At 35.2% G+C, this 12,083-nt stretch overlaps 1 protein-coding gene across 1 annotated transcript; it reads left to right on the plus strand.

Annotated features, from left to right (window-relative positions):
- Nucleotides 1-482: 482 nt before the first annotated feature.
- Nucleotides 483-2,980, plus strand: LOC131071806 (uncharacterized). Its single transcript, XM_058007765.2, has one exon. It carries the CDS (start codon nucleotides 1,016-1,018, stop codon nucleotides 2,423-2,425), a length of 1,410 nt encoding a protein of 469 aa, XP_057863748.1. The 5' UTR covers nucleotides 483-1,015; the 3' UTR covers nucleotides 2,426-2,980.
- Nucleotides 2,981-12,083: the final 9,103 nt, after the last annotated feature.

Below are 12,083 nucleotides of genomic sequence, written 5' to 3' on the forward strand. Positions count from 1 at the left end.
TTAATTATATTAAATATTAACTATTAATATGACAAATAGAATCTAAGTTTGATATGATGAGTGACATTGACTAAGTATTTAGACACCAAAGCGTGCCTGCAAAACATTAGTGGTGAAAATGGTGAACTGACTTTGTATATTACATATTACATGGAAGGTCATTTCTATAATGATTGTCATGTTGAATGTTTTAGAGATTATTATGATATGGGGTTTGGCCCTTGGTAAAGTGAGAACTGTACAAAATCAATAACCTCAACTTCCAAGGACTTGTGATGAATGATGAATTGATTGAAAGTGTTGGGGGGAGAAAAGAAGAAACAGAAAATAGGGCATGGGCCAGGCGACAGAGTATTTCCAAAGAGAGCGACGCTGTACCAAATCCACGCCCCACTCCCTCTAAATTTGGCGGCAATTTATACCTAACACCTAAGTTAGCTAACAGCCAGTGAAACGGATAATTAGTGAAATTGATGACGTGGGCAACCCAACCCACCATTCTAAAGTCTTGAGGCGTTTCGAGACAGGTGGCAGTCAAAAACGCGCCTTGGAGTTCTGCAGACTAAGCTCTTCTCAGCGTAAGCTTGAGATTTTAAACCTTCAAATTTTTCAGGTGGAGAAAGGCTAGAAAGGTTTTGAAATAAAGGGTTTTGTTTTGTTTTAGGAAGAAATGCAGACAGACAGACAAAAAATAACAAAAATCTGAAAGGCAAAGGCATTGGCATTGGCATTCATACCTGGGAGGGAAAGCGCATTTTGGGCAGTTCGCTGACCGTTTATGTTTTCGATTCACTGTGCATCCTCTGTTTCTGTCGAGCTTGTCCTGATTGCAGAGAAGCTGGTCAAAAACAACAACTTCAGGAGAAAAAAAATTCAAGGTTTTAAAGTCTCGAAATTCCTACCTGTTGTTTGCAGAGAAGAGACAAGCGTAGAGACAAGGAGGCATTCTGTTTGGATTTTTTGTTTGTTCAGCAGTAAGATCTCTGCCGGAGAAAACTGGTAAATAATTTCTGCCATGGGGGATGGCAATAGCAGTAATACCCAGAAACGGAGGGTGTGCTTTTCCTTTGCAGCCTATGCCAAGAATGTAATCGATCATTTGAGCAGGTGCCAGGTTCCAATCGCGAGAGGTCTCACGGACGTGGAATTTGAAAGGATCGAGAACAACTTTGGCTTCAGCTTCCCTCCGGATTTGCGATCCATTCTTCAGGAAGGGCTCCCTGTTGGAGTGGGGTTCCCAAATTGGAGATCGGGGGCACCGCAGCAGCTGAAAATGTTGTTGGATCTTCCCTTGGCGGGGCTTTGCAATGAAGTTTCCAAAGGGAGGTTCTGGTGGAAAGATTGGGGCTCTCAGCCTTCCGATACTGAACAGGCTTTAAAAGTAGCCAAAACCTACTTTGCCAAAGCACCACTTATGGTGCCTATTTACAGCCACTGCTACATTCCCTGTTCTCCAAATCTGGCAGGAAACCCTGTGTTTTTTGTGTACAAGAAAGATATCTTCTACTGCGGCTATGACGTAGCCGATTTCTTTGAGCGGGAGGCCTTCATACCTCATAATTTCAAGTCTACAATAGATCAGGAGTTCGACTCTGATAGGGCTGCGAGACGCCGGGAGCTAATTCAAGAACCGGATATGAAAAGCAACCAGGTAAATAATAAAAGCAATGCCGCCATGGCGGAAAAATGGGAGGAATTCAAGCGGAGGCCCGAATTTTCGGTAAGGAACTCCTTGCCTAAAATTTCTACACGGAAGAAAGAGGTTCCGGGCAGAAAATCTGTGAGCGAAGAAAGGGTTATTGAGCGCCCCGAACCTCTGATAAGAAGTGCAGGCAATTCGCCTAGGGCAGGGCAAGCCAGAATTATTTCAAGATACAAGTATTTTCATGACGCACCGCTTTCCAACAATGTGCTGAACAAGTTCACCATTCGAGCCCCTGCCTGGGTTGCCAAAGCTGCCCGAAGAATAGACTTCTGGAGCGACCTTGTGGAGAACAAGGCCTCCATGAACGTCGCCCCTCCTGAGGGCCTCTTTTCTTCTACCAAAGTGGATGTAGAGATCGCCAAATCCACGGAGAAAAAAGACAGCGCCTCTCAGAAGAATAATGTAAGCAAAATATGGCTTAAAGGCTACTTAGGAGACATCGGCTCCAGGTTGAGAAGTGCAGGATGGAAGGAGGACGAGATCTCTGATATGATAAACCCTCCGGCGTCTTATATTCAGCTATTTAAAGGCTCTGAAAGGCAAAATTTCATGGAAAGCTTGGCATATCATGTGGATTTACTCTCTGTGTCTCTCAGAAAGGCCGGCTGGAGCGCCAAGGACATTTTCGAATCTCTCGATTTTCATTCAAAGCAGCGAAAGTTACCGCCTCATCTGGCTGCCAAAATTGGTCAAATTGCAGAATATTTGGCCAAGGCTTGAACCGATTCAGAGTATTTGGCCGAGACTTGAACCGATTATTTTCCTCCAAATTTTGTTTCAGAGCCAAATTGCTCCGCCTGCAATTGCTCTTCTTGAATGTAAATATGAGATTATCAAAGGCTTCATTGTTTCTCTGAAGCTGTAATATAGAAAATTATTAGTACATTCAAAATCCCTTGTGTTGTTTAAGGGTTTTGAATTTTGGAAGGGGGAAAAAAAATTAGTTTTTTCTTTCTTCTCTCCTCTCGATCACTAGTTCAGGAGATTATATCTTCTGCTGTGATGTTAACAGCCGCCATTGTTAAAAGGTGTAGAAAATATCTGTCGTTTTTCGCCCTTTTCCATAAATTCTTCAGTCAGTTACAGCCGCCCTGCCTCTCTGTTCAAAACGACGAAATAACTTCAAATTTATTCTTGTAATAGAAAGAGGCCAAATTTAAAATTATATGCACAAAAATAAATGAATGGGCTCTTGTACAGAGAACTAAAACATTTATTGTATATGCTCAAGCTGCAACTGCTGAATATTATTTGACAGTGCTAATATTCCAGGTTTTCATGTGTGGGAAAATAAACTCTAGATTTACAGTTAATTGATTTGAAATGATAAATAGCAATTAGATTTAAATTGAGATTGGTAAATCTAAATCTTAAAAAAAGGGTTAGGATGTGTTTAATTTTATGTGTTTGTTTTGTAATGTTGATGGTTGATTTTATGATTTTAATTGACAGGAAAAATTATAGGTATGTTATTGGTTCGGCAATGTTTAGACTAGAATAAATTTATTCAAATAGTATGATCTATTGTTATATAGCTCACATCTGATTTGGTCTATCTAGTATGGTTTTCTTTCGAGGTACAATGATGTGCTATGTTCCAATCTTTGATTTCTATGTACATGCATATCTAAAGATTGGTAGTGTTGAAAAGCACCTTGGAAATTAGTCAAGTGCTGAAGTGTTGAAGTTCCTTGATAATTAGTTGAGTTCAAATACCTACCAAGCATAAAATGTAAAATGTTTAGAAATAATTTGATTGTGTAGCACAACTTTAGCGAGTGCCAATATAATGTAAGTGAAACACTAATGCACTATTTCAATAATCCCATATTGATATAATGGGCTAAGGCTTGTCCTTAAACACAAGATCAATAGTGCTCCATTTAAAGTGTTTTAGTGCGCAAGTTAACAAGTCACTATCATATTTTTTGAAAGGGCTAGCTTAGGAAAGTCATGAAGGATTATGCAATTGCTTAAGCTCAAAGACTCAACAATCCCATGCAACATGGGATCATTTCCAAGCTTGTGGGTTGCTTATAACAGAAATGAAACTCTAGATTATGGGGTTGGTTCCCCTTTGAAAACCTCTTGAAACTGAACTAAACTTGATGGGAAAAGGGATAGAGGTATTGCTTGAAAATGAAAATCTACTACTAATAGGAGGTGATGCACCTAAATTTTGGGTTTGAAACTACTGATTTGACCCACAATCAGATTCACGAAAGCCTAGATTTATTCACAACTCAATTTGAACCACTGAGTACATGAATGATTCATATGGAAGTTCTATTCTCTCGATGTTTACTTGAAGGAAACAAAGTTTCACAACTTTAACTCATTGAGAAAACAATGGAACACAACATACAGCATGTCTTACTCATGAAGTTTCTTGCTTCCACATTTGCTTGAATGAAAGAGAAAATAAGGGATTTAAAGGTAAATCACAATGTCATTCTCAAAATCACACATACATAGTTAGAGACAAGAAGATTAAGAAGGAAACACTTGTTGCTCTTTATTCAATCTGAAAGGAATTGCTTTGTTAGAAACTATAAATGCTTCTTAAAATGAAAAATAAGAAATTAATCTTGAATTAGAAGGAAATAGTTCACAAGTGTATTCCAGTCTTGTAGATAGACATAGGTCCACACCAACAACCTAGTCTTGTATGACAAAAAAATAAATAATGGACCAATTGTATTCTACAATGATGGATTGAACATAGCATAGACTAGGTTCATGATTAGACTTATCCCACACATAACATAAGGTGAATTGAGCATAAGGACAATGCATTTAAAACAAGTTCCAAAGTAGGTGGAAAACAAAAGAGGAAAAGGCCATTTTTATGCACTTTTTTTCCTTTACAAGAATTGAGGGATCTCCAAGTAGCCATATTCATTTGGGGCATGATCTTGATCTTATCCTTTTAATGGTGCACAAACAATCCAACTTTTTAAACTTAGTGTTAAGGACAAAAGAGTATCCATGGCACCAAATTCACCAAGGACACAATTCAACCTCATCCCTTAATGAGTGCATAATTAATCAACCTTCTACAACTTAGTGTCAAGGAATGAGGGGACTCCGCATTATCAAATTTTCCTAGGGCCTAATTTTGGCCTCATCTCTTTAATGGGTCAATGAATAATTAAAATTCTTCAAAGTAGTGTTAAGGAAGGAGTGGCCTCCATGCAACCAAATTTACTTAAGCCGTAATCAAAACTTCATCCCTTTTATGGGTGCATGGATGATTTCAAATTCTTTTTAACATATGGGCAAATAATCAAACATTTTCAACTTAGAATAAGGACAAAGGGGCTTCCATGTGACCAAATTCTCTTGCTCTTGACCTTATTCCTTTAATAGGTGTGCAAATAATCATACTTCTTCCACTCATGTCAAGGAGTAAGGGCATCCATACCACCAAATTCCCTTAAGGCACGATATCAACATCATCCCTTTAACGAGTGCACAAATAATGGAAATTCTTCCACTTTGTGTCAAGGACTAAAGGGCCTCCATGTTGTCAAATTCCTCTAAGGCATGATCCCAACCTTGTCTCTTTAATGAGTACAAGAATAATCAAATTTCTTTGACTTGGTGTCAAGAATTAATGGTCTCCAATCCACCAAGGATCATGCCTCAATCCTTTAATGGGTGCACAATCAATGACTAAAGGGCTTACACACCACTAAATTTCTTGGAGGCATAATCTCAACTTGATCCCTTTAATAAGTGCACAAATAACCAAACTTCCACAAAATCCTAGTCTCATAACAAGTGCACGAATAATCATACTTATTTTTAATCTTACCCCATTTCTTTTGTAGGTGCATGAATAATCAAGCTTCTACATGATCTTGACCTTATCCCTCTTACAAGTGCATGAATAATCAAACTTCTTCAACCTAATATCAAGGGTTGAATGGTATCCGCGTTATCAAAATTCCTTTAAACACGATCTTGATCTTGGCCTTTTAACAAATGACCAAACTTCTACATCACATTGGCTTCATCTCTTAAAAACTTAAACACACAAATAACCAAACTTCTTCAATTTAACATCAAGGGTAGAGTAGCTTCCATGTCGTCAAAGATCATGTCCCAATCCCTCAACAAATGCATGAATAATTGGATCTCTTCAACTTATAGTCAAGCATTGACAAGCCTTCACACTCCAAATTCTCTCGATATACAATTTCAACCCTATTCATTACCCAAATAATCAAAACTTCTTTGATTTAGTGTCAAGGATTGACAACATCCATGCTATCAATTTCAATTAGGATACAATCTGAACCCCATCCCCTCATATTACGAAACCAATACACCCCAAACAACTCGTAATCTCTAACAAGCTCTTCACAAACCATACAACTTCACCAACCAACGAAATACCACTCTGAAAATGATAATTTTTCTTATCCATTACACTACCTCCACTCATTCAAACTTGAGAATGAATTCCTTAGTTTTGTGAAGATCATAATTAACCAGGCATTCCCAAAATAGATTGCTCAGTGTCGTAATTCTAACCCAATGCCCAAATCTGCAACTTACCGCTATTTTGTCTTTAGTGTGTGCTTTGGCTTTGACCAGACTAATCACAGATGCTTTCTTCATCTGCCATCTCAAAATTCGTGCCATGGAAACCTTGCGTTTCTAGAATAATTTTTTCTTTATTACTTTACACGCTCCATACGACCATGGCGTAAGAATGGAGCATTTTTTTCTTAATAAATTCTTGATTGGGTCCGTGCATTGCGAATTTTTTGCTCTCGTCTTTTATTACAGTAAGATTGCCGACACATTTGGGATTTGAGGGGTGTGGAAGACTGAATAATAATCAAAGAAGGCAACAACTTGCAAACAGAATCGAATCGTACTTTCTACTTTTCTCCTTTCATACGCATGTTTTTTATCAGTACCAGAGCATATTTTGAATGTGTCAAGGGATACGCATCGTCTTATATGGAGCCTAATTTTGTCATGGTCAAGTAACGTAATGGGTGAAATTGCATATATTGGTCAAGCCTTTATGTGAATTCAACAAAGGAGAATAGGAATTGATAGCAACATTGCTGACTTTGAAAGTTTTGGTTTTTGTTTTAAAGATTTGTTTGTAGAGGAGATGGTGAGAGAATGGGAGAGTTCATTATCAAATTGTATAGTCGAAGATTAGTATTTTCAAAAATAAAAATGGTGGGGTCTATTATCTTACAGGTTGTTTTTGACTAGTCAACATAAAAATAGCAATATTGCTACTTTTGAAAGTTTTGGGGTTTTTCTAATGATTTATTCAGTGAAGAAATGGTTGAGAGAACGAGAGAGTTCGTTATCAAATTGAATAGGAGATGATGAATACTTCAAAAACTAAAAATGGTGGGGTCTATTGTCCCATATCTTATATTTGATCTCGTCAACATTAGAAAAAAATCTTCTTCCACATGTTGTGTTGGAGTCATGGGAATCAGGTCTTTGTTTGTGGCTTCACTGGTTGTAGGAAAGCTTTCATCGATAAGTAAAAATTATTGTATTTGATTTTCTTGGTTATATTAGTAATAGTTATTAAGACAAGGGAGTGTTTAGCATATAAACAACTGTAAGTATGTATTAGAGCAATGGTAAAAATCAAATACTCCTATTATTTTTGCTTATGTTTTGGTTGTATGGTGAATGAGTTGTCTTTTAAATATTGACTAGTGTGTTAGATGACATAATTTGCATTGAAGCTGGAAAAATAACTTTATCCTTGCATATCTATGTCATCACATCCTCGTGATGTAGATCTAATCTCCACATCTTATCATTCAGCATATTGACTTGACTCTGTGAGTGTAGAATTGGTCCATGTCATTTCACACATATGGATTTGAATTGCATTCCTTTGAATGTGAATATCTTAATTTAGCGCTACACTTCCCTCCCTCATTAGATGTTGTGAGTCAACTAAATATAACTCATTTCAAATTGCACATTGGGGTGGTATCATATGGTGTAACTATTAGCATTATATTATGTGTTGTCATTGATGTCAAATCTTGTGGTCTGGATTAGGTTTGGATGTGGTATGTTGAGCAGAAGTGTTTGATTAAGGCATGTTGTGCATTTGGAGGTTTCTCAGTTTTACCAGATGATTTTGGTGTTTTGAAAGATGTGACTCAGTACTATCTTTGGGTCCGGATTGGTCCGGAGCTTGAAATTTTGGACCAGATATTGAAGATGTGTAACATAGCGTGCATATGTGTTTTGGGTCCTACTTTGGTGATGTATGTAACACGTTGATATGTTCGATAACGAACGGTGTAATATGCTCTACTTCTCATTCCTTCCCACCACTGGAATGTTTAGTGGAGACCTACTTTAGATCTATGTCTTAGCCAACATTGAGAATTATGTTTTTTCGAAGACAGTATATGTAGAAGTATGGTTGATGAGATTATATACGGTTTTTTGTGTTGAAGACATGCGAGATTGAAGGAATCCAGTTGTTGTGTGAGGATTGTGTTTTGGATTATTACCTGAAGCAGTTTCGGCAGTGCAGACTATGTTTGTGTGGTGGATTCACTTTATCTTTCTTTCTTCTTCGGCAGTGAGCCCATCGGTAGTGAGCTTTTCAGGGCAGTGAGTCATCCTTTGTAAAAATCACCTTAATTGGTGTTTATATATTGAGAATTAGCATTCTTCGTGGTTTTTCCCTTCTTGGGTTTTCGACGTATATTCTAGTGTTTCTTGTGTCTGATTTGTTTTGTGCATGTGCTCTCATGTTTTGTTAATTTTGTTGATCATTTTGAGTATGTGAATTAAAGTTAAAAGAAAATCTTATTATCAACCGATTCACCTCCCCCCCTTCTCAGTTGCCCGGATATTCAACATTAACCCTAGATTATTTAAATCAAAAATTATGATGAGAGCATTCATATGACATCATAAACCATTATAATCGCATTATCTACTTCATTTGTCATCCTAGATATGCTACATGCTTGCATATTTTCTTCAATCTTAGCTCAAAATTAGTTAATCAAACCTCTTAGGGCTTTGACTAAGAAGAATGTGACCCTAAAAATTTATCAAATTGCCTAAAGGAGCTTATAAACACTATGGATTTCTATGTAAAATTCAAACATCAAAAGATCAAGGTGAGTGAATTTTAATTATCAATTATGTTGATCTATTTTGTAGGTATAAATTTAGATCCATATGTCAATTCACTTTGATAGGCATTGAGATCAAATCTAGAGGCATAAATCTAAATTGGAGTGAAGTATCTATTTTGTATATGTTAATACATTCATCCAAACAAATGCTAATTTTAATACATTGGTGAATTCATGCTTAACTTCTTTAGCAATATATTCCATTATTGAAGTTTGAGCTAAGGATCGCATTTTTTTTTTTCATTTAATTTCTATGATTAATTCAATATCTAATTATTTTTTATTCTAACTCATGTATCTAGGTTGATTGTTTATTTAAGTATTTTAGTTATTTAAATAGCTTAGATATTTAAATGTCATGTGTTTCCATGAAATGGTGAACTCAACTTTCTTACACCCCTATGGTTTGTCCTCATCTAGTTTATTACATCTCTCTTAGGATTTTAAATCTAGTATTTTGAATTATACACCTTTTATTTTAGATATGGTTAGAGCTTTGGTCTACCCTTAATTTGCACTTCAATGTTATTATGTTGCTTAGGGGTTGGAACTGCATAGTTAACAACTCTTTATTTCCTACTCCCCACCCTTCAATTGTGCAATAGTGTTATATCACTATCATGGATCATATTTCTTAAGTAGCCTTTTATTGCAACCTAAAGTTGTGAACTAGAGTTTTATTAAGACTTTCACTTATATATTGCCTAAATACATCTATAAGTTAACTATGGGAAATAATTTATAAATTTTATCTAAGAACACTTTGTTGATTATTCTTCTATCGTCATAAATAAATCATGGTTATTTTTTTTATGTTAATTACATTCTAGGTTTCAAAAATACTTGAATGAAGGGGAAAAAATCAAGAAATATAACAACATCAAAATCTAAATGAAGTATGTAATAACAACCATTTTAATTTTAAAAAGTTTGCCCTTGGTAAAACATTTTTTGAGTTTTCATTTAATAGTCTATAACATCCCAATGCTACTACTCATTTTTCTCCACTTTTAATTCAATTTTGACAAAAAGGAAATAATAAAACCCATGTACAAGTATTTATTCCAAAAATATATTCACATACAAATGATTACTCGGTTAGACGTACATAATAATGTACAAATAATCACAAATTAATAAAGCTCTCTAATGTATTTTTTTGTATTGCATTGGTTTCATAAATTATTTAAAAATAACCAAAATCATATTGTCAACAATACACATGATTTTAAAGGACAAGATCATTCTATAATTATATAAAACATAAAAAACCATTGTTCATCATTTGTCCAACTATGCAATTGACAAGACTCTCATACATAAAGTTGAATCCACATTGGAATCTTTCATGCATCATTTTTCATTTGAAACCAAAAAATCAATGATTTATACATAGATAGAGAGAGAGAAATTCAAATACAACAAATACAATAAATATTTATCAATTCTCTATTCAATAAATTCATATTTGAACATACAAAAATACGACATATTGTAACGAGGCATTCCTTCTTTTCTAGGCATCATAGCATATTGTAGAGAAATGAAATTACAAAGATGGTTTCTAGGTTATGCAAGTATTTACATTCTATTCATAAATATTTACCAAGTGAATACTAAATAATGTACCAATGATTAATACCTTTTTCTTGAGATTGCACAAGATAAATGCATCGTACTAAATATCAACATCAAGGAACAAGAGAGAACATCATGAGAGTATTTTATAATGAACCATAATGTTGTACACGACTCCCAACACACCACCCTAATAGGTGGAAACCTACTCTTCATGGATGAGCTCACAAGATCATACCCCATAGGAATATACTAGAACAAGCATAGATGATAATTATGAATCAATTACAATACAAAAATATTTGAATGATCACAATCACCTTCAACTTGATGCATTTCAATAAAAATCATCTCTTGAATCATCTTAAATCCATGTAACACAAGATCACTATAGTTATTACAAATAGATCACCCTTGTTGAAATTGCCTTATTATGCACTAAATATGTGTGTATGTATGTATATCATTTAACACCACTTATAGGACCACCAAATCACTATCTTAATGAAGTCACACGTTGCCAATAATGATAATAATATATAATTTATATTAACTCTTAGATTTTAATTTTCACCTTATTTAGAGTTCTTAGCAACACCCATCAATGAACAAAGGACTCACCTCAAACATGTGATGAAGTATGCCACAAGCTCATATAATCCTACTTCACATGTACAAATTATTGGATTTGGGCCTTTACTAACTTATTAAAATTAAATTTCATGAGAAATTCACTAATAATTCATCTTAAAAAATATTTTGGCCACAAGTTCATCCCATGGGAGGAGTTACCTTACCTTTTTTATATACACTTTAATTGCAAATTTGGTTCTACCTCCCCTTTAAAATTTGGTGGATCTAGGAGGGGAAACAATAAGAGATGCTACAAATGTTGATTTCCAGGGGTTCTTTTAAATATTCAAGATAAGTCCTAAAAAAGGCACTTTATGTAGTAAGTGTATCTGTTACAAAAATGAGCCCCATGGGAGGGACTTGCAAACTAGATTGATCTTCAAAGTGAGTGATGGTTTAATATCCCATTGTGGTTGGATATCACACTATATGTTATAAACTTGTTATTATTGGGAAGGCACAAATGCCTCATTACTCGCATTCCAAGAATAGGATTTTAAGTAGTGATAATCGAGTTGCCCCTAGCTTTGATCAACTCTAGTAGTAATTAAAGGAATGGAATGTTATTTTCACCCTAGTGTTCTAGACCTTTATTTATTTTTTCTTGAATAATTTGTTGGGACCTCCAACCTCAAGCATCTTGATCTATTGGACTAAAGTGGCTACAAAGGCATGTGGAAATTGGAGTATTTTCTCTTCATTCTTAGGTTTCATCACCTTGAGATGGGTAGTCTTGCAATGGGGGATGTAGTGGCCCCATTAGTTGATTTTTTCTAGAAGCACATAGTGTGTTGTATATCATTCAATTTGGTAGGCTACATGAAGGGATTATCAAGCCTCTTTGAGCTTCTTATAAATTTATTTTTAGATGAATCACCTCATTATCCATTGAAGTGGCCATGTCTATGTAACTCACAATAATATGATCTTGCTAGTGGATTTTAGATTGGACAAGCACTTGATGCACTCTACCTTAATTTTTATTTAGATAAAATATGATATTT

The sequence above is a fragment of the Cryptomeria japonica genome, chromosome 6, assembly GCF_030272615.1.
Source record: "Cryptomeria japonica chromosome 6, Sugi_1.0, whole genome shotgun sequence".
NCBI lineage: Eukaryota > Viridiplantae > Streptophyta > Pinopsida > Cupressales > Cupressaceae > Cryptomeria > Cryptomeria japonica.